Source organism: Falco biarmicus, chromosome 12 (genome assembly GCF_023638135.1).
Source record: "Falco biarmicus isolate bFalBia1 chromosome 12, bFalBia1.pri, whole genome shotgun sequence".
NCBI lineage: Eukaryota > Metazoa > Chordata > Aves > Falconiformes > Falconidae > Falco > Falco biarmicus.
The window spans coordinates 6951406-6966792 of NC_079299.1; the positions used below are offsets into that span (position 1 = coordinate 6951406).

Here is a 15387-nt window from a genome sequence, read left to right on the forward strand (position 1 = left end):
AGATCTGTGACAGTCTCTTCTTTTAAATCTAGTGACCACACTGTTGTCCAGTAATATAATCTGTTATTTGGGCTTGGGATGTTTAATCTGGATCATACTTTACAAGGGTGATAAATTTAGAATACTTGGAAAAAGATAGAGTTCTTTGATGTTTTCCCCACAATCTATGCATTCGTATTAGTTTCAGGAGTAGTTTTAAATGAACTGCCTAGTCAAGTCCTCTGAGAACGTAATTATTTATGTATTGTAAATCTAAGTATGAAACCTATAAAGAAAATCACTCTTTGCTTTTCAAGGTTCTTCTGTGCATCCCACATTTATCTCTTTGGTAGCATCCATGGGACTTTTACCTTCAAATCAGTCTATTGGATTCTTCTTCCTCCCGTTTTTCTGTTTTCATCCTTGGTAACCTTACTCGGTGCTGGACATACTGCATTTAAGTGCCATTGTACCCAGCATATTTTAAAATTGCTAAATGTATCTTGATGTTTGAAATGTGCGATGATGATAGAATGAGTACATGGAAAGTTAAAGCTGTGCCATTGCTATGCATTAAGGGTCTTATAATGAAGTTTAGTTGTCAGGATGTAATTTTTCAAGTCCAGGGTGCTTGTAGTGTTAGGATTATTGGCATTTTACTGGCCATGGCATTGCTAAGCAATATATTTGAGGAAGAGCAAATGAATAGTCAGGAGCTCTGCAGTTCATCTTGCAGGAGTATGGCCTTGAAATAGGTATCGAATGGGCAAGAAGCTGACAGACGTGGCTTCGTCCTGTAGTACATGTGTGTCCTGCAGGGAAATATGCAAGCTTGGTGTTTGGCATCTGAACACTGTACGTAACTTGATGGAAACCTTGAAGTAGGATTCTAGTTCAGTAGCACCTTTACTGCCACAACAACTGCCAGGAAGAAAAAAAATTTGTGCTTTTAAACTTCCTTATGTGTGAATAATCAGCTGTAGGTTAAATGATGCATCTTTCATGACAGGTGACTAACCTTTGTTATTCATGTCCTCTGTGAGACAGTTGAGGAAGGCATACCAGAACATCTGGACACTGGTTTTAAGACACTGCCTCTCTGTGAATTAACCAGTTATTTTTCTGTCATTTGCAGAAGGGAGCACGTTTTTGTGACTATTTGTAATGCAGACTTACTAGGGACCAACTGCCTGTTGACTGCAGGAGAGAGATTGAAATAGTGTACTGTTGGTTAAGCTTTTTTGTTTGGCTATTTTTAAACAGTCCAATGTTTTAAAACAAATGTTGACATTGAAAGAAACCTCTTCATAAAACGTCTTGTGTCATCAGTTAAGTTTATCTTAGTGGTAAGCACATGGGAAGAACAGGTGTTTAGATTCTAAACCAAAACGATTGTACTGTTTCTCTTTTTGTACTGAATGCTGTGTCTAAAGGGGTAAGAAAAATCCTAAAGTAGCTTACTGTCTTTGACTATTCCTGTACTTCTGTCTAGGGACTGGACAAAGGTCTCAAGATCCAACCTTAAAAAGAAATGGCGTGAAAGTGCCTGGCGATCGAAGAATAGAGAATGGAGTAAGTGCTCGATGCAGTGGCCAGTATAGTGAAAATGGAGGCTTCCCTTCTTTTGAGATACTGGTGCAAATCCTACCCTGGAAACTTGAGAGAGATTTTGGAGATATTGCTAATGACTGCTCTAAAATAGACACAAAGCCTCTAGCAATTATCACCCTTGCTTTCAGTTTTTGAGAGGTGCCTGAGATCCATTGGCTGCCATATCTGTGTTTGTACAGGTGATCTCAGAGCAGCAAACTCAGCATACTTTCCATTCTCTACTCCAATCAGAATTTTTCTCTCCTTTTCCTTCAGTTCATTGATTATTTTCGTGGTCAGTTTCGTGTCAGAGATCCCTAGTTCTGGATTTCAAGTTGAGACCAGCTAGTGTTTCAGCATTGAATCCATTGTCTGTCATTTATTCTTGCTCCAGAAGATGTACTTACGGATGTAAGATTGAATCTAGATTCAGGAAATGTGTGAACAGGTAACTAATGTAATAATAGTGCTATCTTTGAGAGCGGTGTGTTATTTTTTCCCCTACTATATTTAAACTTTCCATTTTCTTCAACTTACGTTGAAGTGCTTTGAATTGCAATGGTACACCTACGACCACAGATCCATCCTGCCATGTGCTGAGCATTCTGGGCTCAGTCAGTCAAAGCTGATTCATGCTGAGCTTAATTATAAAGGGCTCCAAAATGCCTATTTAAAATGCTGCTAGAAACATTTTGCTAGAAATATTAATGTTTCAAGAGAATGTCAGCTTGTGTATTGCTGGGTTGGGCTGTGCATGTATTTATTTATTTAATTTTTTTACCATTTCTTTCTAATTATTTTATTGGCTACTCAGTTGTTATTTTTTTAAGACCTTTATTGTACTTTTCTGGAGTAGCTCTGTTGAGTTAGATCCTAGTGAAACTAAAAATTCTAGACTTGGCATGCTTTGGATTTTCATTGACAGGTCAGTGCTCCAAGGATGGATATGACACTGGCTGAACTTCAGGAAATGGCATCACGCCAGCAGCAACAAATTGAGGCTCAGCAGCAAATGCTGGCTAACAAGGTGAGTTTGGAACGAGATTGTTTGTAGCCAGGAACAAAGGTAGAAAGAGTCACATGAGGTGGAGGGAGGGTTGGGGATTTGGGGTTTTTTCACCTCTGTAAGAGGTCTCCCTTTCTTTGGCTGCCTCTTTTTAAATTTGAAAGTCAATCTATGCAAATATCCAGTAGTAAAACATCAAAATAATGCCAGCGATGTAAGTGACCATATAGCTTACTAAAAGGATAAAGCACATAACATTAATACGTTATCATCCATCCTGGTGGCTCTGCCAGCTCTGTTTGTCTCCGTGTGGTGACCAGCATTCACCGGCTTGATCACTGAATGACACTTTTGTCTCTGGATATAATGCTGCCCTGTGATGGTACCTTGCTGTTTTCTGATAGAGTTCAGTGTGCCTGGTTTCCTGGGGCAGCTGCCTGGAGGAGATTGCATGTATGTGATAAAAGTAACTAGAAGAGTGATTTATAAAATGCTTGTTGAACAACAACAGAAAAGCTAATGAAAGCACGCAGGGTGCTCCTGAATCGTTTTGGGACAAAAAATACCCTGAATGCATCTGCAGAAGAGTGAAATAGATTTCATATTTGACTTAAGAGTGGTGTGTACCAACAACACTTGAAACTGTAATGGAAAAAGCTGCTTTTGGCCAGAGCATCGTTAAATGTGAGCCCATCCTGAAGCGAACTGTCTGGGTTCCCAGCATATCAGAACGTGCTTTACTGGGGAAGAAGGCTGCGCCGGGGCTCTCGTCTCACTCCTCCTCCTCTGTCAGCAGCCCTGTCTCCCTGTCCCTTTGAGATCAGCTGGGTCCCACCCAGTCCCTCCATATATTTTAACATCTTGTTCAATTCCCTTGGCTTTCAATAATCCTATCTCGGGGAGATGCTTCAAACCATGGCTTCTGATGGTTCTGCAGCACCTGCAAAGTGGTACCACGGCCTGTCAAAACGGCCAGTAAAACCTGGTTTCTGGTTTACAGTAAGGACAGGTATGAAGAAGGTGCAGCTGTGAATGTAAGAAATCAGCCAAGTAATTGGAATTTTCACCTGGAGCTTAGCAGCATGGTTAATACCAGTTCTGCCCTGATTAATTTGTCAAGGCAGAATGTTGCCCTCTTCTCTCTCACAGCTGAGATGTCTTAAAAATAAGAGAGAAGACAAAACATTTGTACTTCTGTTTCACTTGCAGGTCGTGGTAATAGATCCTGGACTTACAAATAACACTGTAGTCACTATATATATGGAAACAGAAATAGGAACATTATGTATATTTACTGTAAAGGGAGTTGCATAAGATAGTAAAAAAAAAAAAAAGTTTGAGTTGGGATAGCTACCCATCAGGTAGGTGTCTGCTGCCTGTGGTTTGAAGAAGAGTAGCCTTGTGGGTATCCCACCGGGAGAATTTTTTCATTTAATTTTCCTCTCTGGAGCAAACCTGCTTTCCTAGACACCCTTTCAAAGAAAGGCTTTCCATTGCCTCTTTCCTGCCTTCTGAATTCAGATGCGATATTAAAAATAGATTCTGAGGGGAGAAAAATGCACTTTCTTTTTAGACACAAGCTGTAAAATCTATTTTTTGACATTTTCCTGTGTGGGATTGATACTAAACTAGCACATATACTGTAGGTGCTGCCTGGTTTTCTCCGGAAGGCAAGATCACTTTTTGCTCTTCCTTTTTTATTCTAAGTGCGTGAGTCCCTGTTTCTAAATGTGACTGGTGATTTTTGGTGGTTGTTGGGGTTTTTGCTTGTTTGGTTGGTTTTTGGCGTGGGGTTTGTTGGGTGGGTTTTTTTGTTTGTTTGTTTAAGTGTTGAGTTTTAATGTTAGTAAGCAGTGGTAGTCTTGGCTGTTAGTAGGGGCTCAGGAAAGTCTTGGTAGTTCTCCTATCACTGGAACAACCGCTCGTCTCCAGAACTGGAGGCTGTGTGCAATGAGGGCCCTGGTCACTGTGGAGGTTTTCCCATGTCTTGAACCCTCCTGTGTTGTGATAGTGGTGGTTGTTACCAGGACATGGCAAATCTTCAGAGCTTTGGTGTACAGCGATCCTCCATCTCAAGGGGGTTCTAGCAGAACTAGTAAAAGTGCAGGGAGTGATGAAAATTATGAATAATTTATGGAATACCTCCTGTATAAAGAACATCTAATATTCTCCAGCACGCCTTATAGTTGTTTAAAATGTGATGTATGATAGGGGTGTGTAAAGTACAAGATTAAAAGCATGGAGAAGGTAGAGTGGAAATAATCATTAGCTCAGGAGACAAGTAGTGATTAAATTAAATTGGCAAATGTCATAGAACATGAATGCTGGAATTTTTCTTAGGCTTCAAAGGATTTTGAGCAGTTTCATGGCAGAAAAATTTTCCAAGAGGCATTAGACATGGATGCAGTCTCTGTTTCAATAGGTTCTTGGACTAGGGAATGGTTGTCCCAGGATTGTATTGGGACAGAATCAGTACGTGTTTGCTCGCTTCTCTCAGACTTCCCTTGACACTCTGGGAACTCAGGGTACTGGGTTACAGCTGACCTGAGCTGCTGCAGTGATTGTTTCGAAGTTTAGACACTGTTTCTGTCAGTACCTTACCGTAAGTTTGTTTAAATAAATAAATAAAATTCCTTGACTGCAGGAACAACGTCTGAAGTTCTTGAAACAGCAAGATCAGCGACAGCAACAGCAAGCTGCTGAGCAGGAAAAACTGAAGCGATTAAAGGAAATTGCTGAGAATCAGGAAGCCAAACTTAAGAAAGTGAGAGCGCTGAAAGGCCACGTGGAACAAAAAAGACTCAGCAATGGGAAATTAGGTGAGTCACTGCCTGGGGAAAGTAGCCTGTGATTTTTTTCATGAAGTGTGATTCTTGGAACTCTAAAATTTCTGGTGATTTCAGCGATTCAGAAGAGGTATGTACAGTGTTCCAGGAAATGTTAATCTTAATGATTTCACATGTTGTATGTACCAAGAAAACTGAATGACCTAGAACAGAATATATTTTCTTACCCTATATTAAAATATCCCACAAGAGCACCCCGTGTTTTGAGCCTAGCATATCTGCTCTTTAATTACTGTGCAGTTTTTTTGCTTACTTGAATACCTTTGTGTACCACAGTAACTTTTTCCATCCCTGATGTCAACCCCCCACACATTTAGGGTGTTATTTTCTTGGCCAATAACAAAGCTTGGCCCGATACCCATGTTGTCTCTTATGTGAGAGGTAATTTAATGACCACGGTGGCTGAGTATTTTCTTTCTAATTACTGAAATCCAACTAGTCTCTGGGTTGCTACAGTACTAGTTGGGTGCTTGCAGTTCAGCATGTTGATGCAACATTAAATACTTAACTTCAGACTTTGTATCAACACACATTCTTCTGCCTACGTTTTCATCCTTTGTCTGTACGTATTGTACAGAACTTGTCATTTCCAGCTGGACTCAAATGAAAATATATTGGTTTGTTAAGGTAAAATATAAATATATTGTTTAATTAGGAAGCATTGTGCTTTAATGGATAAAGCAAATGTGTTTTTCTGTGGGGAGAATGCATTTCCTGTTCGGGTTCTGTTGCACAAAATAAACATTGGTAGAGCAATAGAACATCTTGGAGCATGTGTATCTGCTTCCGTGCACCTTGCCTGGCAGGTCTGGTCCTAGACTTGCTTGAACTCTTACTGGTTGCTCAAATTTTGTTCTGTAATGCAACAGTTTTGGCAGTGGGAGCAGCTGATGACGGCTCTTTGTGGTAGACCCTAAAAAGCCCTCTTGAGTCTTTGTTTAGTAGGACAGTTCGTGTGTTTTGTCATTGAGTTCCTACAGCCTAAATTTAGAGTTCTAAATACCGTAAGTATGCCTTGTGGCTGAGTGAGTGTCGTCTTGCTGAATTCAGCATTAAGTTAATTTAGGCTTCTACAGATGAGATTCAGCCTGGTAACGCGGTTTTGTTTGTTTCCGTACTTCAGAAAGTAAAAAAAAATGTTCTTTTTCCTTCCCCGTCAGTGCTCTAAGTAGACTGAATTTACATAATCTGGCTAGCGAGTTGGCTTTTGCAACTACTTGGAGGAAGAGCTGGTTTGACTGGGATCGCGGGTGTGCGGCCGCCTCTGTGCAGCTCTGCTCCGGAGGCTGGCGGGGCGCGCTCTGTCCCCTTAACCGCTGCCTGGGAAGCAGCCCACGCTCAGCTGTTTCTCAGGGCAGCTATTGTGCTCTCTCATCCTCTCCAGTGGAGGAGATTGAACAGATGAACAGCCTGTTCCAGCAAAAGCAGCGCGAGCTGGTGCTGGCGGTGTCAAAAGTAGAGGAACTCACCAGGCAACTGGAGATGCTGAAGAATGGCCGAATTGATGGTTACCACGACAACCAGTCAGCTGTAGCTGAGCTCGACCGCCTGTACAAGGAGCTGCAGGTAATGGAAGGCTAGTTTGTGACCCACAGCTCCAAGGGCTGGAAGTTGGTTGGGTCGTTTCTTGCCTTGTTGGAAAGAAATCCCATCGCTCCTGTTCCTGACAGAGCCGCGTGGCTGCCTGCCTGCGGAGGATGGAGGGTTAGTTGTGCTGCTTTCAAGGTAAGCAGGGGCAGGAGCACGCAGTGTATATATCTTTCTCTTCCCTTTCTGCAAAATTTGGAGCCTTACCCACACTTTTTCCAGAGCAAATAATCCGAGTTTGCTAGCATGACTTTTTATAGAAGGCTTTTCTTTTTGTAACTGCTTCCTGTCCCGCATCTTGAAAGTTAATTTGTTTTTATTTTTGTTGTTTTCCCCTCCTCCCCTCCCACCCCCCTGCTTTGTGAATTTATTCAGCTGAGGAACAAACTGAACCAGGAGCAGAATGCCAAGCTGCAGCAACAGAGGGAGTGTTTGAACAAGCGCAACTTGGAGGTGGCAGTCATGGATAAGCGTGTTAATGAGCTGCGAGAGCGCCTGTGGAAGAAAAAGGCAGCTCTGCAACAGAAAGAGAATGTACCAGTGAGTACAGGGTATTTAATAACAACAGAAATTAAATTAGTTTGTGGCCCCTACAGTCTGAAGTAGAAACCTGCTTGTGGGGAAGGCTGTTCAGGTGCTAGACTTGTTTTTATCCATACGTGGTGGGAGTCTTGTATTATTAAAGTACTTTTCATGGTACATTGGTAATAACCTACTTACTGTTTATGGACAAGAACTCTTCGTATGCTGTTGTGGACTTCTTTAGATTTTTTTTTTTTTTTTTTGTGTGCTCTATTACTACCTCAGTTTTATATCTCTTAAAGCCTTAAAAAAACCATTTCTAATACTGGAGTATAATTTTCTAGTTGCCTTATCCTTTTTGACTTCTGTTTCAGACTGATGGATTGATACTGCAGCATAACATTCTTTAAGTTTTCTTCTTTTCCCAAAGGTTTCTTCAGATGGGAATTTACCACAGCCAGTGGCTTCTGCTCCAAGTCGAGTGGCAGCAGTAGGTCCTTATATCCAGTCCTCTACTATGCCACGTATTGCTTCCAGACCTGAACTTTTGGTGAAACCAGCATTTTCAGATGGGACACAAGCTTTGCAGGTACCTGATGGCCCGCTGAAAACACAAACTCTGCCCAACATGAGAGCTGGGAGCAGTTCACAAGCTAAAGCTCCTGCAGGTAATAGTTTATGATTAGTATTTCTTTTCCAGAAAGGTTTTGTTATCTTATCTACCAGCTCTTCTTTATTTTTTTTTTTAAAGCAACGTGTTATTTGAGATGTCAGTTTTATTACTTGCGATTTTCCTGCACCAATGAATATATTTTATAAGCACTGAGGTTATACGATTCAAAGTATTATAAATTAAGTAATCCTATTAGTGAGCAATTTGGGTTGTTATACAGCATAGGATGCAGGAGGATTTTTCTGTAAAATATTTTTTTATTTTTAAAATACTCCTAAAAACTATACAACAGTGTTTGGTTGAGTTTCCAGAGGCAGTTTCAGGATGTACACAGTAACAACCTGGTAACTGGACTTAAAAACTAGCAAAGCCAAGTCTTCTGATCATGCGTTTTGGAAATGACGTATGTAAAGGGTTAACCAACATCACTAGAAATACGATAAAGGAGGCAGTGGATTGTAGCACAGAAATGCCAGCAGGTTTATTGCTGTGTAGATGATGTAGGAACGTGGAGAGACTGAAGTCCAACACCTGACACGAGGCTTGGCCTCTCCTGCTCGCGTGTTTGTGGATATTTTCCTGGCTTCTCTCTGTGGCTTTCTCCTCTGAGATACAGCGCAGCTCTGTGAGGGGTCTGGAGGCACTGGAGAGTTTCAGTTATCTCTTCTGTACTACCTTGGGAGGAAAAGACTCACTTTTCAGCTAGGAGAGAAGAGAAACCGATCTTCCTAAAAGGAAAAAGTGGAGTCTGAGCTTGTAGAATAGTTCTATCTATTTGTTCTTAACTCCCTCCCTCTGTATCCAGTTCTGGCAGATACTACTAAAGTGGCCACGGCACAAAACCAGTCCAAGTGCCTCTTGCTGTACTGGAGAATGGGGAACTCTTTCACTTTATCTGGTTTGCAGATTCTAAAACTGCTGGAGTTGAATTTTAGCTCTAGTCTGTACCAAACTTAAATTTTTGGCATGGGAATGTGCTATTTGAACTAAAACATTAGTCCTCATTTTTTAGCATTAGGGTAAAATGACTGCTTTCCTAGAGAGAGGGTGTCGGATACTTTGTCAGAATGAAACTTTTCCTCTGCTGCTTGTCATTTCTGTTTGAATTTAATATCACTTGTTGTAGCAGATAATTTAGAATTTAGTACAGAGAACTTGGTGAAATATTTAAACTAATAGCAAATTGCAAGTGTTTTCATAATTGAAGCAGACTGGATGTCTACTCCAGTCAATGGAAAGATCGGCATTAATGCAGTGTCTAATGCACACTGAACATACAGATGATTTTTCTACTGTTTTGGATATCACTGGCATATGCTTTAAAGCATTATGTTTTTCTTGGCACAATGTATCTTTCTCATCCTTTTTTGCCATCCTGTCACTTAACTTACTGTAAGTACCCAAGAAAAGTTTCTTACTGACTGGAAAAGAGGGTAGTCTAGATAAGTTTATTGACTGAATGCTGTAGGTGCAGACATCCTAGGACAAACAGATTTGCTGCTGCTTTGGTGGTTGTTTCTGAGCTTGGTTTTGCGTTCTATTTTTGAAACATTAAGCAAAAATCTAAAGTGATAGGATTTATAGCAGTTAACCTATGATACTTGTACACTGTCTAGACGACTTGACTCTTACCAAAAAACCTACCTGTAATAAATAAGTCAATAAAAATATTATTTTAGCTTAATCTATTCCCCGTGTTTTTTCCTAGGTTCTGTGGTCCCCAGTACAAAACCTTCCCCATCTGCCACTGACTGGAGTAGTTCAAATGTAGACAGTCATATTAGTCAAGGATCAGCCTTGACTTCAGGAAAAGGAATTGTGGCTAGTGAAGGACAAGGTATGTTTTTACGTACTTGGCTAATCTTAAAATCTGGAGACTCTAGCTAATGATATCAGCCTCTTCTAAATGCTTCAGTAAATATGTAGAATTCATTTGAAAGCACACACACAAAAATAATAGACTATTGCCATATAAGCTTTAGTATGATGTCACAGGGATTTTTCTTTTTTAAGAAAGAACTCATTTCAGGTGGTAAAGTAGATACTAATGCCTTCGTACACGCTCCTGTTTGATTTGCAAGATACAGCGTTTGGCAGGTGCTTGTGTCCTTAGTGCAGGGGTAGGATGGATACAAAAAGCATCTCTGCGTATGCTGTCTTGAATATTGCACAGAACAAGACTCCTGTTCCTACAGTTGTGTAGTCCCTTTTAAAAGTCTTCCTCTTTCTCTGACAACAGCTGAAGGAGAAACTTTTTTACGAGACAAAGAGAAGAAAGTGCGTCCGTTCTCAATGTTTGATTCTGTGGACCAGTCTGCTGGGCTCGGCACACTGAGAAAGAACCAGAGCAGCGAAGATCTCCTGCGAGAAGCGCAGGTATGCAGGAAACTGGAGCTACTGCATTCCATCTGACAGGGATTACCATACAGCTTTCCAAATACTGCTGTCAGGAGGTTCTTTGAAAAGTACCTAGGTCGTCTTTTAAAACACTACTTTGAAGGAAAAAAGGTCTTCTAGGCTTTTAATAGCCGTTGGTAGCTCAAAATCATTCCCTACAGTCACTGTGATGAAAATCTAAATTTTGACTGAACAGGTAAAAATGGTGGTATTACTTGTACTAGTGTGTCTGCATATAGTTTTGGGGTTTTGTTCCCCCAAAGATTATATGCACAGACACATTTGCACGGGTTTTAAAAAATCATTTCCACACTTGTTTCGTTGTTTATAACGCAGCACCATCCTTCAGATGTTTGACTGCAGTGAGACTTCCCACCTAAATCTAGGCACAAGGGCACAATTTGATCGGGTCGGGGTGAAGTAACATAGGAGAAGTGGGGGTGGCAGGGGCTCCCTCGGGAAGCAAGCCTGGCGCCTACGGATGCTGCTGGGCGCCTCTGCTATGGGTAGAGAAATTACTGTGCCCTGCCATTGCTTGATGTTTGAAACATAGCTACTACAGAAAGAATTAAAGAGAATGAGTTCAAAGATGAAACAACTACGATGTTAAAATGTTTCAAGAAGTGTCTTCATGTTTCTGATGTTGTTGTAAGCAGTGTTGCAGCAACAGTAGATGCTGTGGTGTTCTTTGAGGATCTTTGAACCTTCACAGCAAAACTCCTGAAACATATTTTCCTGTTTTAATCTTAATTAATTTTTTTTGTCTCTCAGACGGCCAATAAAAATGTAACAAAGGTACCACCACCTGTCCCCACTAAACCAAAACAGATAAACTTGCCTTACTTTGGACAAGCTAGTCATCTGCAACCTTCTGACACTAAGCTGGATGGAAACCTGCAGAAGCTGCCTTTGGCTGTTGTAACTATGGCGAACAAACAAAAACCAGTGGCACAGCAGCCTTCCCATCCTTCTCAGCAGATACAGCAAAGAATTTCCGTACCTCCTGCAGCTTCTTCCTCTAGCCAGGACCAAATTCTTCCCTCCTCCAAACAGGAGAGTCCCCCAGCAGCAGCTGTGAGACCGTTCACCCCTCAGCCATCCAAAGAGACCTCGCTCCCACCATTTCGAAAGCCTCAAACTGTGGCTGCAAGTTCAATTTATAGCATGTACACGCAACAGCAGACTCCTGGGAAGAACTTCCAGCAGGCAGTGCAGAGTGCTTTGACGAGGGCACAGACCAGAGGACCACACTTCCCAAGTGGTAAGCACGTGTTTCTCCACCTCAAACCTCGGATAGATGTATGCTCCAGCTGGTCTGTGTGTATAAAGCTGTTCCTTGGGGGAACTGAAGGGGTTAGTGCAGCTGTAAGAATCTTAGGTGGATCTTACTTGCTGTTTGTCAGCATAAACAAAACGTGCAGAACATCCATCTTGAGTTTGCAAGATCACCAATGGTAATCCTGATTACCTGGTTACTTCTGTTTGGTTGATTGTATTATTCTACTGTTTTACCCTGTGTAGGTAAATCGGGTTGCCTGGGTTTTTTTGGCTTGTTTGATCAAACGCAATTATGTTTTCTCCGCCCCTCTCTGAACTTCTCCGCAGTGTATGGCAAGCCTGTGATGGCAGGAGCTGGGGTACAGAATCAGTTGCCGCAGACGGAGAACGTCTACTCAAGCCTCCAAGGCAAGCCGGGCAGTCCGGAGCCCGAGACGGAAACAACAGCCTCCGCTCACGAGAACCACGAAACGGAGCGAATACCCCGTCCCCTTAGCCCAACCAAGTTGCTGCCTTTCTTATCCAACCCGTACCGCAACCAGAGCGACGCTGACCTGGAAGCGCTACGGAAGAAGCTGTCCAATGCCCCCAGACCGCTGAAGAAACGTAGCTCCATCACCGAGCCAGAAGGACCTAATGGCCCCAATATTCAGAAGCTGTTGTACCAGAGGACCACTCTGGCTGCAATGGAGACTATCTCGGCTCCATCGCATCCCTCCAAACAGACGGCATCAGCTGCCAGTCCTGAAAGCCCAACCGAAATCCCAAATCCTTATCTAAGTGTGGAATCGGAAAAAGAAACAGCTGCTTCTTCTATGCCAGAACCAGCCATTGCTGAGGAAACGGAAAACACACCAGCAGATCAGAGCGAAGCTGTCCTTCCCTCCGTGGCTTTGGACACTGTGCCTGAGGGAGCAGCGGACGGTGATGAACTCGCGCAGCCAAAAATGGAAGAGCCCAGCCTAGAAGCTTCACTGCCGCTGGAGGTTTACATGGAAGAGTATCCCCCGTACCCACCGCCTCCCTACCCATCAGGGGAACCCGAGAGTCTGGGGGAGGACTCGTTCAGCATGAGGCCTCCTGAAGTTACGGGGCAGTTTTCCTTGCCTCCTGTAAGTATTAGTTAACCTCCAACTCGGGCGCCCTGTCCGTGGGTCATCTCGAGCTCTGTAAATCCTGTGCGTGGTGTTGTAGAGCTTGAGCAGGTGTGGGAGAACGGTCACGCAGCCAGACGCGGTTTCTCTGCGGAGATCTGTTCTGTGTGTGGTGCCCTGACCGCCAGTGCGAATGACAGTAAGGAAAAGTCTGTTGTCTCTGGAATTAAGAGACATGATGAAAAGTTTCAAATGGAATCTTGGTACACAAATAGTAAAACTCTTCTGGGCTGTAAGGAACATTGCCTACAGAAGTCTGCCTACTACATCCAAACTGTACCTCATTCTTAAGAGAATGGTTTGGGGTTTGTTTTTTGTTTTTCTTTTTTGGTTAAGGGTTTGGGTTTTGTTCTTTGTTTTTCTTTTGTGGAAGCACAGATACAGATTTTACAAGCATTTCCCACTATTGCTAATATGAGATGGATGCTAATTATCTTAATCCTGGATTGGATTTGTTTACCTGAAAGTGCCTTGCTTGGAAAATATGGCAAAACAGACTTTAGTTTCTGCTTTAAAAACTCATTTGCAGACCTCAGCTGCTTGCATTTCTCCTACTGACATGTGCTCTCAGTTTTTCTTTGGAACCCGATTTAACATCAGTCTGTTCTCAAGTTGCATCAAGATGTGGTCCCTTTGGGTTAAGGTTAGGCAGCGTTTTACCGTCTTGTTTGTTTTGCCGGTTTATATCTGTGCGTGTGGTACAGTGGGACCTCACTGTTGAAGAACAGAAATATGCTTACTGCTTTCAGTTCCTCAAAGAGTTTCTTTTAAAACCCATCATGAATAGAATTTTAATAACTTGATACATGAAAGTGTTTTTTCCTCCATCACTTCAGTGCAGCAGAGTTAAAAGCTTTAACCTTGTAATTTCTGCACAGAATAGTCGTTGCGTGTTTTCATGCATTAAAGACTTTGTCCTTGCTCCCTTTTACAAGGAAACTTGAGTGGTAGGATATCCTAAATTATAAGAACTGGTTTCTGGCTGGTTTTGTAATAATTCTGCAATGATGAGAAGAAACCGGCCCATCTTCTTGATTGCATATTTAAATATTTGCGTTGTGCTGACAGGCTCTTTCTTTAAAAAGCCTGTACTTTTGATATTGTGTATAAACCAACAGGCAAAAGAGCATTTTCTGGGAATGTCGTCTTATATATCTTATCTTCACATGTTTGCTCTTGCAAAACATGAGTCATTTTAATTCATCTTTGCCTGGACATCTGTCAGAAATTTACATACCCTGATGAATAGTGTTTATTGCTGCTGCACAGCCAGCTGGGGAGAGGGCTGAGCTAATGCGTGCGTGTTCTCTGAAGGAAGGAGTACAAACTCAGCTATAGAAATAATTGGTTTCCAGCATCACTGAGCGCATCTAAAGCGTTTCTACACTTGGCTCTATATTCTTTCCTCAACCATTTCCCATGGTTTCCATGTTTGTTCCTGCTAACCTCTGCTAAACTTAGGAAACCGTTAGGAACTTAAACATCGATGCTTTAAAAGTAGTGGACTTCATGGAGTGTACTCCTTGGTTTGTGGAACAGCCTGGAGAGCTACTGCTAAAATTATCTGAATTAAAAAAAAAAAAAAAAAAAAAAAAAGGCATTTTCCCCTGATCTTGAGGGATTTGGGAGTTTTATTATTTTGCGGATGTGTTTGATCAGGGTGACTTCTGTATTTGGGTTGGATAGTGACCCTGTCCAGAGATGAAGGCAGAGATACTTCATAATGTGCATAACCTATCTTTGTAATGTGTTGGGGAGTTGGTAGAAAATTGTCTAAATTTCATATTAAATATTGCCTTAATTGGTCATTCCCAAATAAGCAATTCTGTAGTGTTCTTTCCAGGAAAGAAAACGCTGTAACTTGTGTTACCTTTTCACAGGGGAAGAGGACGAATTTGCGTAAAACTGGCTCTGAGAGAATTGGGCACGGAATGAGAGTGAAATTCAATCCCCTTGCGTTGCTTCTGGATTCATCCTTGGAGGGGGAGTTTGACCTGGTGCAGAGAATCATTTATGAGGTACAAATGCTAAGTTGTAAGACAAGGAATAACAATCCTGGTTCAGACTGGGAACCTGCAGCTGTTCTGGACTGGGGAAGCTAAAATAATAGTACACAACCTCGATCTGCCCTTGAGGAGATGAGTCCTGGCAGGACATGGCCGCTCGGAGGCTGATTTTTAAAAGTGTGTTAGTTAAAGCCACACTGGGTATCAAGCACCAAAACTATAAATTTGCAGGACAGCTTTTTCCTTATTTCTTATGTAGTGTTTCGTACCCTGTCTGGCATGTTATCAGATAATTTCATAAGCAAAATCCATGTGAATTTTGCTTACAATTAAAAAAGCAAATACCGGA

The 15387-nt window shown here is 41.9% G+C and overlaps 1 protein-coding gene across 3 annotated transcripts in view; it reads left to right on the top strand.

Annotated features, from left to right (window-relative positions):
- The window catches only part of TP53BP2 (tumor protein p53 binding protein 2), a 78538-nt gene that overhangs the window by 54897 nt on the left and 8254 nt on the right, over positions 1 to 15387 (top strand). For all 3 annotated transcript variants that reach the window (XM_056357599.1, XM_056357600.1, XM_056357601.1), the window contains 11 exons: positions 1472 to 1551; positions 2495 to 2596; positions 5220 to 5394; positions 6806 to 6987; positions 7384 to 7548; positions 7961 to 8198; positions 9912 to 10040; positions 10443 to 10579; positions 11372 to 11861; positions 12206 to 12990; positions 14913 to 15050. In XM_056357599.1, coding sequence (XP_056213574.1) covers positions 1472 to 1551; positions 2495 to 2596; positions 5220 to 5394; positions 6806 to 6987; positions 7384 to 7548; positions 7961 to 8198; positions 9912 to 10040; positions 10443 to 10579; positions 11372 to 11861; positions 12206 to 12990; positions 14913 to 15050 — 2621 coding nt within the window. The remainder of the gene's footprint in view (positions 1 to 1471; positions 1552 to 2494; positions 2597 to 5219; positions 5395 to 6805; positions 6988 to 7383; positions 7549 to 7960; positions 8199 to 9911; positions 10041 to 10442; positions 10580 to 11371; positions 11862 to 12205; positions 12991 to 14912; positions 15051 to 15387) is intronic.